General features: G+C 43.4%; 1 protein-coding gene across 1 annotated transcript in view; it reads left to right on the top strand.

Moving 5' to 3' along the window:
- The window catches only part of sorcs2 (sortilin-related VPS10 domain containing receptor 2), a gene marked incomplete at its 5' end in the record, with an annotated part of 163059 nt that overhangs the window by 116749 nt on the left and 26634 nt on the right, over positions 1 to 19676 (top strand). The window contains 4 exons of the mRNA XM_083683063.1: positions 11988 to 12152; positions 13853 to 13926; positions 15632 to 15696; positions 18989 to 19107. Of these exons, the coding sequence (XP_083539189.1) occupies positions 11988 to 12152; positions 13853 to 13926; positions 15632 to 15696; positions 18989 to 19107 (423 nt within the window). The remainder of the gene's footprint in view (positions 1 to 11987; positions 12153 to 13852; positions 13927 to 15631; positions 15697 to 18988; positions 19108 to 19676) is intronic.

Raw genomic sequence — 19676 nt, 5'->3', positions numbered from 1 at the left:
ACTGTGTGTGTGTGTGTGTGTGTGTGTGTGTGTGTGTGTGTACATGCGTGCATGTCTGTGTGGGGTGCTTATATGTGTAGAGGGGATGTTTTTACTGGACACTTTTGGGAACGCCTGAGGACAGCCGTCCCCATGGAAACTGCACAATAACCATGACGACTCCACCATGATCAGAGGATCAGGTGTGTCAGGACATCAGGTTACGAACCCAGCTCCTTTTTCCTGTCCTCTCAAGACAGTTGGAGTGGGCTGTGGTATAGGCTAAAATTGGGGTGGGCTGGGGTGAGGGGTTGAGGATGGATGTGATGGTCTCAGGTTCCTACATGGGGTGGGGGTCTGAATCCGGGCTTGGCGGTGGTTTTGTTATCCATGAGTTCCAGTCAGACCACGGGAGACTCAGGGGGGAAAGCCAAACATCCGTAAGAGAAGCACATCAGAGAGTTTCAAAACCAGTCCCCACAACTGCCCCCGAGCTAGAAAAGGCATCTGTATTCAACTGAGCTCTGCACAGACCCCACAGATATATACACAATTACAGTTATCTAAAAGCACAAGTGATTATCTCATCTCAGATTGTGTTGGATTTTGTATGTTGTGAAATACAAAACATAATGTTCCTAGAAATCAAAGGAATTAAACCTAAAGCTAACATTATGACATCTGCAAGTCATGCAGTGCTTTGAGGGAGAGCTGTTCCCTGTTCCGGTTCTGTAGGAACAACTCCACCAAGGCCGCGTTCAGAGGGACACAATGTTGTGGAACATTCAGATGCCTCTCTGACAATGAGTCAGAAATCATGACAGATCTATTCATTACATTTCTGTCTGCAACGTTCATGTTTCTTGAACAGCCTTTAGCCATGCTCCTGGTTTCATGTCATCTCTCTGATTGGAGTAACATTTGGACAAATGACTGTCTGAGGAGATAAGCTGCAACAGCGAAATGGACCCTTCCCAGGGAAGCTTGTGGGGAATTAGTATTGCACAGAGAATTCCCCTTTACTCACAACAGGGACTTCTCTGTCCCCAGTTATATTTGCTGCTGTATTAGTCTGCATTCTGTTCCTGATATGTCATTATGTTGTACAGTGAGAGAGACATAAGAACAGAGAGAAGAGACTTATTTCTGGTATCACTTAACTCCAAGATGAAGAGTCAAGGAAAACAAGTTGAAATGAAAAACATTTCTAGAAAAGAGCACAGATAAGCAGTGCAAACAAAACCATTTCAGAGAATAAAAGGATCAGGTTTTCACTTTGTTCCTGTCTCCCTTCCTCACTGCCTCCACCCCTCCCCTCCCTGACTCTTTCTCCATCTCTATCTAAATCCACAGAAACAAAGTGTGTTTAATGTGACCTACAATGGCAAATGTACATGATAGCGTCATTTGTCTGCGAATTATCTTTGTCAAACGATAAAACATTTTTTTAGAATGACTGTTTGTTAAGTCAGGCATGAACCTTTAACAAGCGTCCCATTCTATCTTTACCCTCTGGAAAAGGTCTGGGTCTATCATACAAACAGCCTCCAAAACTATTAATCATTCTGTGCTGTCAGCAGATGATGATGACATTGCAAGTGCACTCAATTGTAAACTGTCTGTCTGTGTGTGTGTGTGTGTGTGTGTGTGTGTGTGTGTGTGTGTGTGTGTGTGTGTGTGCGCGCGCGCGCGCGTGCGTGTGCGCGTGCATGCGTGCGTGTGTGTGTGTGAGTGTGCGGGCGTTTGAATGTGGACATTTGTTCATTCCAAACGAGTCTGCAGAACATTGGAGATTATGTTTCGGGATGTAGCTACTATTTACTTTTTTATTTGATACAAATCCCCACAGCCTACTCCTCGCCTACACTTCAAAGGTAATCAATTCAGCATACTAAATGCCAGGGAACTTACAAAGTGTTGCAAAAAGGATTAATATTAACATGGATTTATTGCCAACAAAAGCACTTTGTAGACAGTTATAACACTGTGCCAGTAAGCCCTACTGAATTCATCAAACTGGTTCATAGCGTATTTGATTCAACTGAACTGGGCGGTGTTACTTTTTAACCAATAGCATTGTAGAGTAATGGATAGGTTCTTATTCAAGTGGATCTTGGCAATTTGCTTAGCATTGATTGGCTCCTGTCATCAACCGGGGATAGTTTGTACAAATAAATGCAGAGATAAATGATTGGTTAATATGTGGCTGCATCATCAAATCACTATTCCAGGAAGTATATATAAGTTTGTCATTAGGATATCTATGAGGTTTTAATGCCCAAAATAATGATATTTTGGGACCATACTTATGGTGGACTGAATTGAAAATGATTTTTGAGTAAAGTACTCCTTTAAGCCTTGTACACTGGGGCATTTCTCATTACATTGCCTCTATGTTACTGTCACTGTGCACACTGAGCTGGGACATACTGCAAAATTGTGTAGGCTACCTGCAACAGACTGTCATGTTACTGGTAAATTGCGGGTAACAGATCTGTGTAAATGGGTGGGTTTTTACTGGCAGGTTAAATGCAGTTAATTTGCATTTGCATCTGATTCCACTCTATCTTTGTACCCTCCCCCTTCCCTCACCTATCCCCTCGCACTTTACCGGCAATGCACTAAAACACGGTAAATCAAGGTCTGTTTAAACGGAAGCCAGACAATCAATACCAGGAAATGTTTTGGAGAATTTTACCATTGTAATATATTCTCTGTGGGAATGATGCTGAATGAGGATGATAGCGTAATTTCCTTACCTCCACTTCATCATTGACATTAGAGGATCCTACCTCAGACACTTCCTCTATAGTGCCCTCAGTGGCCAGGCTACCTCAATAGCTTTCTGTCTTTACTAGGCTAGGTAAGGTTAGCCACTGAGTGAAAACTCTGCAATAAAATGGCTCTGAGGTGACATTTGATTCAAGAGAGAAGCAGGGCTAAAAAAGAAAATACACCAAAGTCTAGCTATTAAACTGTCAGACAAGCTTCCTTATGAGCTAAGATCTCATTGGTCTATCTGGTGATGGTGTTGTCAAAGAGGCACACAGGACAGGCACCCCCCCCCCCCCCCCCCCCGTCTCTCTCTCTCTCCCCCCTGCTTTTTAATATCCCTGCCTTGCTGGATGGCCCTGTCATTTGCTTCAGCCTGGCTAAAGCCTGTCCAAGGCAAACATACTCAGTCAATGCCACTCCATTGATTCCTCTTTCCTCTTTATTCTCTTTGTTGGCCTGCCCTAATGTCAGGCCAGCAGCTGTGTGCAGGGTGATTGGGGAGTCTTTGTCTGTGTCTGGCAACTCAGCAGACAAACCCATGTAGGATCAGATAATGGCCTAGTCTTACACTGGGACACAGAATGGAGCCTCTTATTAAAATGTTTGTTGGGAAGGATTACTGTGATGTAAGTGTATAGGATGAAACAGTACAGTTTGTGTGTGTGTGTGTGTGTGTGTGTGTGTGTGTGTGTGTGTGTGTGTGTGTGTGTGTGTGTGTGTGTGTGTGTGTGTGTGTGTGTGTGTGTGTGTGTGTGTGTGTGTGTGTGTGTGTGTGCACATTTGTGTCAGGGTGCTCTAGAATGAGTGTCCTGAATCTGCTCTACTGTATGTGTACTATTAGTTTGTGTGTGTCTTCCTTGAACCCCAGTGTGCTGAAGGACTAAGGCCAGCCCCCTGCTGGGAGAACATGGGGAGTCAGATTTGGCTTTTAGGCCCATCAATCAGCCCATATTGTACCCAACCAGATCATCCCCAGCCAAAATGGGACATCATTGCGATTCTTTCCCAACATGTTCATTCCCAACATGTAGTCATTTGTTTGATTTGATGTAGTTCTTCAATGCGCCCTCAGGTCCTCTGTTGATGTTCTGTAGATATCATGCTCTTTTTTGTTTGTAAAAGTAGACTGCCTTGAACCTGAAAAATACTTGGGCATCTGGGCTCATTGTTTACTGAATAATATTCAGATTATTCAAGAGTAACTGATTTAAGGAAAACATCAGATATCATAAAGCCTTTGATTAGGATGCTCATGGAGGTCACTCCCTTTATCGGGAACATTCTCATTAGTTGGAGTTTTCCCATACATAACAGTACAATTTGCCATTAAATGATGACAACTAGAAATGCTTGGGTAGTTACTAGTCATTTCCCCAATGACTCATTCTCTCTCTCTCCCCTCCACGCCACTCACTCGACAGATTTTCCTGTTAATTAACTGTTCATAGTGGAAATGAAATATCCTCTCACATTGCCACCAGGCCGGATATCTTCATAATTATAACATTTGTATAATTCAGTGGTTTTTAGAGTGCACTAATTCTTCACCCGTGCAGATTCAGACACAACCTCCATATGGCTGGAAATAATGGTGTGGAGTTACAGTAGATCCTTCCTGCTTCCCCCGTAATTATCTGCACCGGGGGTCCCTGAGTTATCAGTTTGATTGGCAAGACAGAGAAATACCTCCTGTTCTTAATCGCTGTAACACACACACGGAAATGTACTGGAGACAAGAGGAATTGGGTATAAACATAGAGTGTCTATTGTGTAGGTTAATTTCTGAGTGTTTGAATGAGTTCTTATTGGTGACACTGATTTTGCAGTGTTAATTTAGTGAGCTCGAAGCATGCACACTTAACTAAACCTATTAAGACTGATAAACATCAGTTTTACAGTTTCAGGATGTCTGCTATGTTGATGAGGAGTGACTCACTGTGCTGTACCCTAGAGAAGTGGACTCTGACTTTCTACACACATGCATCTGATATGCATCTCTGCTTTCTGTCCTCATCCACTCCACATTTTATTTTACTTTTTAGATCGGTTCACTTTTGCCATTCAGTCACTCCATTTACTCATACTCCATTTATTCACACAAATCCCACTCCAAGCTTTGACAATCTAAGTTTTAAGAGTGTATAGAGTATTGGAACCCCTATTTGAGGAGGTGAATTGGCATGAAACATCCTATGGAATATTTTACAGAAGTTATAGAAAACTTAGAGATTTGACACTGAAATACAACAGCTGTACATTGCATATGTTATGCTTCTCTAAAAGCCCATTGGGTCCTTTGAAATATCCCTCTCAGTTTGGTCTCAGTTGAGGAAAGTCCCTTAATTGAAAATCTTTCCATTAAAAGCACAGTAGATTGTCACTCTGTTGGCGTAAATCTCAATGTGGCAGTGCTCCATTGATCCAGCACAGTCCTCAACTCACATACGCCAAGCCTGAGGTAAAAACAATGAAAAAAAGAAAAGAAAAAGTCTCTTAAAGTGTCATTTTTTTCCTCCAAAAACTCTCATTTCCTCTACCCCTCCGTATCGATTAACTCCGTCCAACAAGCGTGGCGGACTCATTCTCTCCATTTCTCTCTCTCTCTTTCACTTTATTTCTGTCTTTTTCTGTCTTTTTCCATCATTCTCTGAGGAGGAGATGAGTTTGAGAGAGTTGGAGAGTTTGACTCAGTGGAAGAAATAGGCAGCAAGGTCAGTGGAGAGAGATTGGTCCTGAGGGGGAGGGAAACGGTGAACTAAACGTATATTCCTGTCTCTGACAACTCGATAAATCACACCCCCGGTGTGTGTTTGCTTCACTTAATCCAGTGTCTTGAGTCCCTGAGAAGGAGTCACACACATCACCCACTGCAGAGATGGAGAGGGGTATCAAATCCCACCGCTTTGGGGACAAACTGCTGGATACTTTCACATGGTGTAAGAGGGAAACAGTTGCCTGACATGGCCATACTCTATACTGTACAGGCATTTTACTAGCTAGCTAGCATGCCCCATAGAGTCTGGTTACCATGCTTTGAAGTTGTCGGCACATCAACTTAGTAATTAAATCTTTTGTCTTCATTTGAGTGCCTAAAAACACAGTCATGGAATGATCCAGCTAATGGTTTTTGTTCACTAACTGGCAAAGAACATTTTAAACCTCTTATCTGCAATTAAGATCACTATCAGTGGGATATTTGCTAATTTGTGCAACCGCACTCAGGTCCATTTGCTAACCTTAATTATGCTATGCTTAGTAATAATTACTTACACTATTTTACCGTTTTAAACAAATTGAATTTGATGCCAGCCAAATGCAATGTGTACTTTAAAGCCTTTTCAAAAGGGGACAGAGTGCCAACAATAGTGCTTCAATTGTCTCTACTATACCAGGGGCTCACTCGAACAGATCAATGGGCCGTATTGTTTTCTAACATGATTCAATGCTAAGTGATCCTTACCATCATTAGTGACAAAAGTGTTGAGAAATAGTTTTGCCTAATGGTTGTTCTGAACACTTAGTAGTCTGATGTCGCACTTGTGAAACACTTTCACCTTCATCACAGTGAAGTATTGCATAAGTTTCAAAATGACACAAATCTATGTAGATGAAAACCAAACAAGTTTTTTTTAATATAAACAATCAACTCATCGCCTTGTAAAACCGTTCAATGGTGATATTATGCATCATTTAAAACACAAGCACCTGCTCGCTGCTTGTTTTACTGCATGGGCTGGAGGGGGAAAGTTGTTTACTCATAAAAGTGACCCTGCCAAGTCAGCTGCATTTTACAGTCCGCAGACGCGTGTGAGGAATCCACAAACATGCTCAGCTAACGTCTCATTAGGATTAATGACAATGGAAATACAATGCAAATATGGATAATTCATATCGCTGCGATTTCACACTCTTATATTTTTGTCTTTGCGGGGATAATTTGCATGTTTGTTTAGCTCTTTTTTTGCTGTTGAATTGTCTTTTTGTAGGGAAAGAACTGGTCCATGCCAGAAGGCAAAGGCAGTAAAATAGAGGGCCAAGTTAACCAGACGTACAGCTTGACCCCTGGGTTGAGAGGGAAGCATGGGACAAATTGCCTGGAGAGGGTATGGTTTTAACAAGACTGGGGGACATGGAGGGTGACCTGCATCATAAATGCTGCACTGACCCGCATGGCACTTGTGTGACCTCATTTTCATGGAGTCGCCTGGAGAGCTACGCCAAAGTGTGTGTGTGGGCGGCAAACACACACACACACACATTCGTGAACACACATACACATATTTTCAAACACATACATGCAAACATATACACACAGACACACACTTTATTTATCACACATTGTCGCTGTAGCCAGTAGCTCTGTGCTCATTGGCCTGTTGGGACTCAGTGGTCTCTGTCAGTGTGAGGGGGGATAAATATGCGAGTCACAGTGCTGCTCTCTGTCACTGTTGATAAGTGGTAATTGAATTTTGGGGGCAGAGCAGAGCTGGACAAAGCCAGGGTGTTGTGTAAGACAGCCTTGTCAACCCAGCACCTGTAATTGTGGCTGGCAGGAGCAGGCTGGAGCTCTGTGTCTGGGCCTGCCTGTCTTGACCATAGTCTATTTTGCCCTCTCTATTCCTGATCATAGAGTCTGGACCTGCCTGTCCTGACCATAGTCTATGACACTCCTTGAAGCCCTGTCCAAAGTCTGTGACTGTCTTTCTGCCTCTCTCTCCCTCTCTCTCCCCCCCCTCTCTCTCTCTCTCTCTCTCTTTGTCTGTCTGTATCTGTTTGTCTTCTTCTGCCTTTCTGTCTGTCTAATTGTCTGTCTGTCTGTCTGTCTGTCTGTCTGTCTGTCTGTTTGTTTGCCTGTTTGTTTGTCTCCTTATCTGTGTCTTTTTGTCTCTCCCCCATTTACTGTCATTGGCTATAATAGGCATTACATTTTTCCCACAAGGTCAGAGACTCTTCCTGCTTCCTTCTTATCTCTCTCTCTCTCTCTCTCTTCCTTCCTCCCTCCCTCCTTTTTCTCTTTTTTGACCAGGCAGGTATTTGATTTCTCCTGCTGTAAAGTCAGAATGTAGGAGGTCCACCCGCCCCCCTTTTCTCTCTCTGTTTGTGGGACTGCTACACCACCCATGCCTCCGCCCAGCTAGCAGAGTAGAGTTGAAGCACTTGTGACAGGAGCGGGTTATGATGGCACTGATTACACTCGCAGCCTGACCCAGACAAATTGCCTGTGTGAGTGTCAGGTTCGGTGGAGAGGGCAGGACAACAGGCCAAGTCCTGCTCTGCTTTGCTCTCCTCACATCTCTCCTCCTCCCCCTCCTCCTCCACCTCTCTCTCCTCCTCCTCCTCCACCACATAGTGTATGGTATAGATGGTGGTATAGAGTTTGGCCAACTACCACTCAACCTGTTGACATTTCTTTTCTCTCTCAAATACTTATCTATGTCAGTGCAAGAGTTTACTTGCACTGTAATTAAGTCTGAAATCATTCCTCAGAGGTCTCTCTACTGCCTAAAGAGAATATCTCTCTCTCTATATATAACAAGTAGCAGAAAGAACGAAAGATTGATAGAGAACAAGAGAGAGAGAGACCCTCCTACAGAAACAGAGCTTGATAGTGATGGGAATAGAGAGATCAATCTGGAGGACAGACAGCGAGAGAAGGAGGCAGAGTGAGAGGCAGGCTGAGACAGATAGGGGAATGGATAGAGAGAGAGATATGTCAAAAAGAGATGAAGAAGCAGAGAGAGAGAGAAAGAGAGAGAGAGAGAGAGAGAATCAAAGCAAGAAAGTGCACTTCGTTGTCATTCTGATGTTGGGCACGATAAGTCGTGATCTTGGCAAGGGGGCAGTGAGGCTGAATCTAGGGCACAGGCAGTTACCACAGAACAGGCATGCCTTTACTGGGCAGGGCAGGGTGCTATCCATCTCAGCGTAGTGCAACACACTCTCTCTATCCCTCTCTCAGACACACACTCTCTCTCCCTCTCTCTCTCGTAATGAAAATGCAAAGGATAAGTTCGTCAGCAATGTGCAGTGGAGCCAAGATGGGCGTCTTCTGCCAGTCACCACCAGTGTAGTATACATGCACCTGCCTGTGAGGCAACTCATATCCATAATGCACAGGGACAATGGTTAATGCATTAGAGATGTAGCTGTGGGGAGGAGGTGCTCTGAGGGTTTTTCTCTCTCATCTCCTGACACCTCTGACACAGTGTACTCCGTGTAGGTACTCTGTCCTTACCTACAGTAATGTGTATCATTTATCACCTTGCACAGTCCCTGGATGGCTAACACACTTTTGAGTGCTGTGTGTGTATACTGTACGTGTGTGTGTGTGCGTTAGTGTGTGTATTTTTGAAAGCTTTGCCAGCCCTGAAAAGAGGTACACTTCATAGTGTATGGAGTCTACTGTCTACTGTCCCGACTGTGAGCCTTGCATGGTTTATTCCCTGACAATAATGGCTCACCACACCTGTATTGCGGAGGCCCTACTTTAGCTGAAAATCAAAACTGCCAATTTGCGTATGGAACTGGGTGGAAAGCAATTGTGTGGCAACCTAAAAATGTGTGCCGTTTCTCCTTGGGCGAATAGAAGCGTCTTGAGACGTTTACTAGTTCAATGAGAAACCAATATTCAGATTACTCCAAACACGATAAATGTTATCATAGTGCATTGTCATTTAACACACATTAATAAGTACATGTTATTATTATGTATGTTTCAATGTGTGTGCGTGTGTGCGTGAGTGTGTGTGTGCGTTTGTGCATGGGTGTGTGTGTGTTTGTCTTTTAGTGTGTGTGTGTGTGTGTGTGTGGGTGTGTGGGTGTGTGTGGGTGTGTTAACAGTATTTAGGTTTCTGTTCTGTGTTGTTGTGTGTGTGGGCATCCATACAGCTCTGTAAGAGTTTGTTTACCCACCAACGTAAGCCAAAGGCTTTCAATTCCATGATCCTCCCAAAGTTGCATATCTTCATTACATAGGCCTGCACATGCTGTACAGTATCAGTGTTTGTTGACTTATCTGCTATGTATAATGTTTATCTTTACTTAGAGACAGTACATAACAGGATATTTTAAGATACTTGAGCAGACTGGTGGGTTTTATAAGAGATCTTATGACTGATCCTTGGAGAAGCAGCGGTACTGTTGTTGTTGCTGTTGTTTGATTACTCCTCAGCACAGATTTAAAGTGATCAGTGGGGCTTTGTTTTGTCATAAGAAAGAGAGACCATTGTTACTAAGTCTTGTATTTTCAGGGAACTAATAGTATGCCAATGCCTCTGGAAGCCACACACCCACCATTCCGCCTCAAGTGTAGACACAGGAAGTTTTGAGTCCACTTTTATCTGTGTCTAACAATAGGAGCTCTGTAGTAGGGACGCTTGAGTTATTAGTTGGAGGAAACAGTTTGGAAGGATTGGTGGATTAAAAATCCTTTGATTCTGACAGTTGAAAGATTCTGTACTGGATCACTATTGTACTTTCTCTCCCCTCTATATGTTCCTCTCAAAGTTCATGACTTGTTTTTTGAGTTGTCTGTGTGAGCAGAGCTGAAATTCAGCCTTCAGCTCTCTCTGGTTTGGTTGGTTTTTCTGGAGCTCGGCTGCCCTGACAGTTTGACAACAGTGCCACTCATAGACTGCTAAGGATACTGCACCATTTGGCAGTAGACAAGAGAGTGTGGGTGCATGTCAATTGTTTAAGTGGCTATTTATCTTTGTCTTTCCTCCTGCAACTTTACCAACCTCAAAACACAAGCTACACAAAAGCAAAATTGAGGAGCATAATTTCACCTGTCCACTATCTTAACGTCAGTGCAGGTGGAGGAAATGAGACAAATAGAGTAGTATACAACTGTTGAGATGCTTCCTACTGGAGATCTACTTTGGGCTGTTTTCAGGAAACAAAGCAGGGGTAAATGTTGTTTCTCATTTCACAAGGACACACACTCAGGAGTTTACCCAGAGTTTACTTTCATTCAGAGCATCGGTCCCTAAACCACTCTAATCCACTAAAACCTTCTGAGTGGATCTCCAGATGTAAACTCAATTTGTTTAGTTGGTCAGATGCTACATTATTTTGTGTTTGCTGATCTTTGAGCTGTTGTTTTTAATCGAATGTGAGAGAGGGGTCATTGTAGCCAGATCTGTATTCGTGCCATACATGTTACTGTAGCTATGTAAAAACAAATAATATATAAGATGGGTAACCCTAACCTAACCTGCTGTCTGTCCCTCCATCCCTGTAACCCTGCATCCCTCCTAAAGTCCTCCCAGCTGTGGGAGACTCAACAAAGCTCCAGCATAACTCCACAGGCAGTGTGGCAGCTGTATAGAGGAAGAACAAACACCAGGCCCAGGGTTTTAATTGACCGTGCCGCTCCTTTGGAAGTGTTTAGACCAGGCTCACTCAACCCTTAAACAGAACACACACACACACACACACACACACACACACACACACACACACACACACACACACACACAAACACACACACACAACTATAGAGTGTGGAGCCAGCACTACGTGGAGCGTTTTAGCTATTCTTAATTGCAGGCGTGAGGGGCGTAGGAATGCATGGAGAGGCTCTCTGAGTTTGTCCTATGTTGTTACAGTACATGATGGAAGATACCAGAATAAAAGCATTTATGAGGGACATCATTTAAAAGCATTTAATGTGTGGTAGAATAATATGATAAACAGTGTCTGTACAGCATGTCAATATACTGTGTATCACTAACATGACAACAATCATACTCATCCTGCCCTCATTGGCTGTTTTCCATGTTGAACAGATTCCTGATTAATCTGATTGGACCCTAAGTTAGTATCGATCATGGGTCAGCCCTATAGTTGGCTTGGCCAACACATCATGGTGATTGGTTAGCTCCTAAGCTCCAGTGTTCCCAGTTTAATGTGTTCACTTTATGAGCTATAAAACTCAAAATAGATAATCAATAGTGTCGCCGGAGACTAAGCGGTGCGCTTGAGTGATGTAGTGTTCTGTTGGCACAGAGAATAGGCTCCTAATTGTGAATATGCCATTTTGTGTGTGTGTGTGTGTGTGTGTGTGTGTGTGTGTGTGTGTGTGTGTGTGTGTGTGTGTGTGTGTGTGTGTGTGTGTGTGTGTGTGTGTCTCTTCTTAACACATGCCATAAAACTACTGACAGGCTGCAATCACACCCCATTGGTTGTATCTTATTACCCTCTCACCCTCTGACCTCTCTGCCCCCTGTCAGGTGATCCTGGTGAGCTCCTCCATTAACGAGCGGGACCAGATGCTTTTTATCAGTACAGATGAGGGCTCCTCCTTCCAGCGCCAGCCCCTCACCTTCACCCCCGACACCCTCCTCTTCCACCCCAAGGAGGAGGACAAGCTACTAGCCTACTGCAAGGAGAGCAAGGTGGGTCACCAAGGATCAAACTCTAGGTTGGGTTGTACCCATGACTCAAGGACTGTGTTAGCCCACTGAGCTAAAGCCATATGAGTCTTTACTGTATGTGTTAGCATGTGTTACAGTAGCTTCCTGCTACCTGTTAACACGAGTGCAAGGATACCCATCAACCTTACATGTACAATAGTTCAAAGAAGCACCTCAGTCCACCATCACAGTTGCGTTGTGTAATCTGCTAAAATAGCCTTGTCCCAGTAAAGAGGATGGAGGTTCTCCAGTGTTGTTGAGTTTACCTCAGTTGTCCTCAGCCTGGGGCAGTAGTAGACATGAGTCAGATCTTTTATTCATAGTTGCTGCAGTACACTCTTGCCTACTGCAGGGATGGCTGGGTAGAAGTGGGGTTGATGAACAGGTAGAGGTTACACTACTACACAATTTATCTAGGATCATTTTACCCAAATCCCTAGAGGAGTACATGTGAAGATGAATCCTAGAAACATTTATTGTGGGGTGTCCCATAGAAACAGGATTCTAATTCTATGGTGTGTCCTGCAGCAGATGCTATAGAGAGACAAAGTGTCCTCATATAACTCATAGTTCCACTAGCAGCATATGGGGAAACTCCTCCACTTTAATAATTTACACTTAATTAAACAAGAAATTCAATTAGGTTTTAATCTGTTCCATGTGGCCGGGTTACAGATGGAATGTAAAAAGTAATTTACTGTAACAGTACAAAAAAATTATTTAATGGAAGAGAGATGTGAACCCCCCCCCCCCATCTACTGAAGTGAATTATGGATTTTAGTGATGGATGATGATTTGGACAGATGATTTGAGAGATGGTACTCCCTGAGATTCCTATCAAAGATGTTGCCAGACAGTTGTAAGATGGTTTTCTGTTAATTAGACTAGGTCAGGTTTGTTATGTTTCATACCTTTTTTATATTTAGGTAAATTGGGTCCTCTGGGAGAGTATGTGTGAGTTTGCTTCCGGATAGTTGAGTTTGTCAAGGCCTAGGATAGCGAGAATTGTGTGTGTGTGTGCGTGTGCGTGTGTGCGTGCGTGTGTGCGTGCGTGCGTGCGTGCGTGCGTGCGTGCGTGCGTGCGTGCGTGCGTGCGTGCGTGCGTGCGTGCGTGTGAATGAGGAGGTCGATAACTCCTTCAGCCCTGATATGGAAAGACAATAAAGTACCATTGATTTCTAAGTTCAAAAGGGTGTATTTTGTCTGTGGTAGCAGGGGAATGTTAGGCTCCACACTGAAATAATTTTCCTTGTCTGAAGTGCTGTTCATAGGACACACATATACCTTATGTGTGTGTCAATAGATGTTAATTATGCCTGCGATCAATGGCACACATGCACACACAAGACACACTAAGATAAATAGGAGTTGGCCTGGGCTTTGGTGAACCGTGAAATTCAATAGTTTGACTAGCTGGGCCTGACATTAATTTCTACATAGATTCCCAATGTATTACACACTATGGGAAGCGCTAACACATAATGCAATCACCAGTAACTAACACGAAAATTAGAGACAAGCAACCAGCTGATCACTACAGTTTACCCCTTCAACAGCCTATTGCCAGAATGGGTCTTGTTCCTCAATGTCATTCTCTGATGTTCAATGTATTGTAACCAATGCAGTGCCATGGTGTTCTTTTCAGTATTCTCTGTTTTATTTTTGTTTTTTTCCACAAACAGCTCTATGTTTCTACGGACTTGGGCCGAAAGTGGACTTTACTGCAGGAGCGGGTGACCAAGGACAAAATATTTTGGTTGGTGATTTGTTTGTCAATACAATCTCTCTGACTTGCTGTGCAGTGCTGTAACTCAGGCAATGTTATTGAGACAGACTCACACACACACACACACACACACACACACACACACACACACACACACACACACACACACACACACACACACACACACACACACACACACACACTCACACACACATACACTGACGCACACACACTATTGAAAATATAGCTGTGAGGTTTTTGCCTTGAGCTTTATATCTCCTCCCTTCTGCACCCTGTCTCTCTCTAACCCCCCCCCCCCCCCCCCCTCACTCTGGGGATCTGCTCTGAGCGTGCCCAGAAGGTCATAGAGACAGTGCCTGCTGCTCTCTGAGAAAAATGGATCTTGGCCCACTGGTTTTGGATCAGTGGCTGTAAAGCCGGTAGTTTGGAGACTGGGACAGTCCTAATTTATATGTCTGTCTCCAACACACAAATCATCCCCAGCTTGAGCTGTAAAATGTGAATGGGACATCTCACTATAGCAGGGACAGAGCTGAAGTACTGCTCCAGGATTTCCCCAAAATCTGAGCAAGGATCAGATTGTCCTGCCCTGATCCTGACCTCTAAGAGATAAGTTGTAAAGCCTGATCTTAGATCTGGGCTTAGAAGCTATTTACTTACCTCCTACTACACCATCCATTTCACATATGGATGTGATTACATTAAGGCTTCCGATAAGCAGCATTATTTATGATGTAGGTATTGGCTACAGCTTAAGGAAATAAAAGATCAAAGGATTATATACGGTACATTTGTAAGCTTGACTACTATGAAACATAATCGCATACTGCAGTATTAATGTCGGCCCACAGCTCCACATACAATTCAGTGTATACCAAGTGAGCAATGACATATAAAATGCTAACAGCCATATATAGAGTACTTTAGGTTATGTTCTCTGAGAAAAGCTCTCCTAGCAGCCTCTGTCTGTAGTCAAGGGAAATTAGTTGATTGTTGGGTCTGAAATAGGCTTATCCTCCCTAGCGCTCGTAAAGGAGCGGACCAGAGGTCTCAAGCCATTCCATATAAATCACATTCATTTTAAAGACCAAGTCAGCCACTATCCTGCTGGGTGGTCTGGCAAAATGGACTCCAATGGTCCTTTTTAGTGCACCTTTTTCCGCTTTTTCACAGTTGGGTTTAGTGGTTGTAAAACAAATTAATCTACTGTGAAACTTTGCTGGCAATCATATTGACTGTAATACAGGAGGTAAATGGTTAGGGGTGGTGAAACCTTTGAGGCCTTGTGTTGCACTTCGGTCAAGAACACATGCAAGCACAAGAACAGACAGTTGTAGGTTGAAAACTGAATAGAATACTGGCATATGGCAAAAGCAAGATAAGAATATTTAGTGGGAGTCTCTCTCTCTCTCTCTCCCCCTATTCCTCTCTCTTTCCCTCTCTTTCTTTCTCTATATCCCCCTCTCTCTTATATCCCTCCTCTCTCCGTCTTCCCCAGCTTGCTAATTGCTCGTAAAGGCTCTTTATAGGCAAAGTAATGGAGGTTTTATATCTCACCTCCATCTTTACAGAGCTGGGATGATTTCACAGACTTCACTGCAGACTCCTAATCAGATGAACTTTACTGAAGGACACACCAAGTTTTCTACATGAGAACCAGGGAGAGTTTGAGTGGACATTGAAGTGCACTAATGTGGACCCCTCTCTGTTGCAGGTCTGTGTCTGGTGTGGATGTGGACCCTGATCTAGTGCATATGGAGATGCAGGACACCAGTGGAGGTACTGTATGGTGCCAACTATAGTCCTCCTCTATAACTAGAACCTCTCAGTATGTGTGCTTGAGTTACTGTGTTTGTGAACAAAAGCCTTACAGCTCTCTTACAAAGCCATTACCACCCTCTCCCCTTCTCCTAAAACAAATATTATTTTCTGTCTGTGTTCAGCACCTCTCTCTCTCTCTCTCTCTCTCTCTCTCTCTCTCTCTCTCTCTCTCTCTTTAACTGTACAGTGGTGGGGACTCCTGCTTTGTTTTCATGTAGGAATTACTCAATTGTGTAGTTTTTGATGATGTGACACATGATTAGTACTCTGTCTTTGATCTCAAAGCTACCAGGACAAATGTGTATGCTAAAGTTAAGCATGTCAAATATGATTATGTTGATCTAAAGTTACACAGAACTTTAACATGAATGTACAAGAGAATTATCATGTTTTCTTCCATTATTAGAGGGGAATTCACTCATATGTATCAGATTATTCTCCTCAAAAATACTTGCCAACATTTGAAAAAAATGTGCATGGGTTGCATGATTGACCATCTCTCTGTAGTTTTTGTAATGGGTGTATACCACTTTTTCATGATCTGATGCATCTGATGCAGAAGTAACATTTTAAGAGGATGTTTTTACCACCTCCTGTGGTGATTGACTAAATACTACAAGCCTCTTCTTAGAGTATGCCTCTTTAGCTGTATCTCTAATATATTATTTTTTTAAAAGATAGATAGATAGATAGATAGATAGTTAGATAGATATATCTACTCCAACAGTTTGATGTGGGCTTCACTTATTGACAGAGCATAATCAGCCTTATGAGGAGACAGTTTGAGTGTAAAGGCATGGTTGTTGCTGATTCTGTTCTCAATTGTTACCCACAATTGTTCTCCTTTTTCCCCCACTGACTTTGAATGGAAGAATAGCAATATTCTTTGAATATTTTTTAAATTCCACAGTGAATATGTTTCTCATTGACTTTTTACAATATAGGATGGTGTTTAATGTAGTGAAGGTTTGAGTAGTGTCAATTTCATCATTTCCTTTCGATTAGTAAATGTAAATGTTACAAAGAATTCTTACAGGTTACATGTCCTATTGAAGTTATATGGAAGCCCTATTGGTTACATAGAGTCCTTTTACAGACTCTCTCTCTCTCTCTCTCTCTCTCTCTCTCTCTCTCTCTCTCTCTCTCTCTCTCTCTCTCACTCTTCCACACACACACCCACACACACCTCCCCCACCTCCCCTCCTGGTAGTCCCCAGGCACTATGGTAACCTCCAGTGTAAAGTCAGATAATGGTGGGGATGATGAGTTGACCTTGCAGAGAGGTCAGGGGGAGTCATGGCCCAGTCGCCAGTCATACTGGATTATCATATCAGCAGCCAGCCAGGTTAGCTCTGCACTCCCCTCCGAGGGCCAAGGGGGTAGTGTGTGTGTGTGTGTGTGTGAGTGTGTGTGTGTGTGTGTGAGTGTGAGTGTGAGTGTGTGCATGTGCGTCTGTGTGCCTGTGTTTAAGAATGCTTAGCCATGCCTTCTCCCTCTCCCAACCCATAATCCCACAGTGTAGACCATGAAAATGACAGAAAGTGAAAAAATTGAAGCAGACTAAACAGCTAAAGTGGGAGAAGAAGGGCAAATGAAGGAAATGAGATGTTAATGCCATGTTTACTGAGTTCCACTTCCCTGATGGAAATTAAGTTAGCTTCTTGTTTAAAATGTAAAAATCAGCCACCTAGAAAGTGAAAGGCAAATCCCATTGGAGCGGCTACAATACCTCTGAACCAAACATGCGGCTAAGAACCTGAAACCTGTCATCCTGAACACGCCTGGCTGTGTTTTTAAAGAGAACCAGAGAGGCTGTCTGTCTGGGCCAGCTGCCCAGCTTGGAGAACTCTTCCCTGGGCTAGGCAGGACCACATGGTTCCTCCACCCCCTTCCCTCACCCTCCTATGGCAGTTCACATGCTCAGGATATGTGAGGGGGCCTGGGCGACCAGGCATGCCAGCCCAAGCTGTTCCCCCTCTGCCCCCTGTCACACGCAGCCCTGTCAAGGTTAAACTATGGCAGGCACCAGGGGGGATGGAGGGTGGCCTGGGCACAAAGGGGAGGAGGCCCCCAGAGAGCAGAGAGAGGCCTAGGCCAGCACTAGCCTGGCACTTGCCTGCGGTCTATGCACAGGATTGGAAGGTGATGAGTGGGGAAGGTCTCCAGGGATAAGGGGGTGGGGGTTGATGGATGAGGCAGGCTAACTGGGAGGCTGGCAGGGTCTGTGTGTGCCATTAAGGTGATTGATTTTGGGAGTAGTGAGGGTACCATGCACATACACATGTAAAACATTCAGTTGTACACACGCACACACACACACACACACACACACACACACACACACACACACACACACACACACACATACACAAACACACACACACCACATCTTCTCCTCTAACTATTCCCTCTTCCACTTAACTCACTGCGTGGGGATGTGATAGAGGTTGAGTGTGTATGATGGTCATTTAACTATATGGCAAAAATGTTCCCCATTTTTACTTTCACTTGTGTCTTTTTGTCCTTGTTGGTTTTAGTTTTTAGCTGCTACATATTTCCCTCGTCATTATTTGTAATTTGCCATTTCCTTGTCAGCCTCCTCAGTTAGTCAGGTGCAATGTGGGACTGTGAGCTGTACAATGAATAAGTGTGCGTGTCACAAGCTGGAATTGAACGCTTAGCCAATCTAATAGCTTTTTAATGAGTTCCCCCCGTATGCTGTTTTGATTAAACGTCTTGGTATTTCAATAAATTAGCCCCTCCATTTGTTAGCCAGGAATACTAGCAAATAAACGGAGAACCACAAAGAGGAAAGACGAACTCTGAGACATCGAGTTAACACCAACTTGGGGCTAAAGTTAGATTTGTGTGTGTTTTTGACTTTTAGCATTTTCTCATCTTTCTATATTACTAGCTTGTCATCTCTATCCAGCTTGGCAGAGAAACAGCTGCTGAATGTCAGTGGCTGCTCTTGCTGAGGCAGCTGTTGTGTTACACACAATACAGGACTAGCATAGCGACTAGTGCTAACCCCCCACTCTGCTGTTCCCCAGCTAATCCCCCCCTGCCATTTTTAGTGAAGAAACGTAATGTGCAGAGAATCTTCCTTATCAAATACAGCTCAGCACCCCTTGTCTAGCTTATACCTACCATGTCTACAGCACAGTATATATATCTCTCTCTCCCCTCTCACTCTTTCTCTCTATAAAAGTTAAACTTCTTTCTTATTTTTCTTCCCTTTTTCTCTCAGGATACCTGTATGTAACCTGTCTGATTCAGAACTGCTCAGACAAAATGGTGACTGCTCAGTTCCTGGGGAAGATCGACCACAACTCTCTCTCTGTGCAGGATGACTACATCTTTGTCAAGGTGAAAGATCACTCTTTTGGATTATATTTGTATTCAACCTTTATTTATTCAGGAAGACACACTGAGACCAATGTCTCTTTTTCAAGTACACCCTGTTTACAATACAAATATGATTACAAAACAACACCTTAAATGCACAACACAATAAAATACAAAATATACACATTAATTAATCAAACCAAGAGCATGTCTCTGTGAGCTGGTCTTAAAACCCATGTATGGGACCTGTAACTGCTTTATATACAAATAAAAGCCAATCATAAGCCCTTCTGAAAATCAAAGAATCCCAACCCACAAACTGATTCAAAAGACAATGGTGGGTGCGGAAACTATCCTTAGAAATGAACTGCAGAGCAGAGTAATAAACCAAATGTGATGGTTGATGAACTGAGACTGCTGCTGTATGTACATTGTGTCACCATAGTTGAGGACAGGGGGTAGCCTGGACCATTGCCTGGACAATCTTCTTCCTGTTCTCAAAGGTGAAGCAGGACTTATTTCTATACAAGAAAAGCATTTTAACTCTCAAATTCATGTGTTTTAAAGGACAGTTTATCATCAATCCAATG

The sequence above is a fragment of the Argentina silus genome (genome assembly GCF_951799395.1).
Source record: "Argentina silus genome assembly, chromosome: 1".
Lineage (NCBI taxonomy): Eukaryota > Metazoa > Chordata > Actinopteri > Argentiniformes > Argentinidae > Argentina > Argentina silus.
Note: the sequence above shows the minus strand (reverse complement) of the source record. Positions and strands in the feature narration are given on the sequence as shown.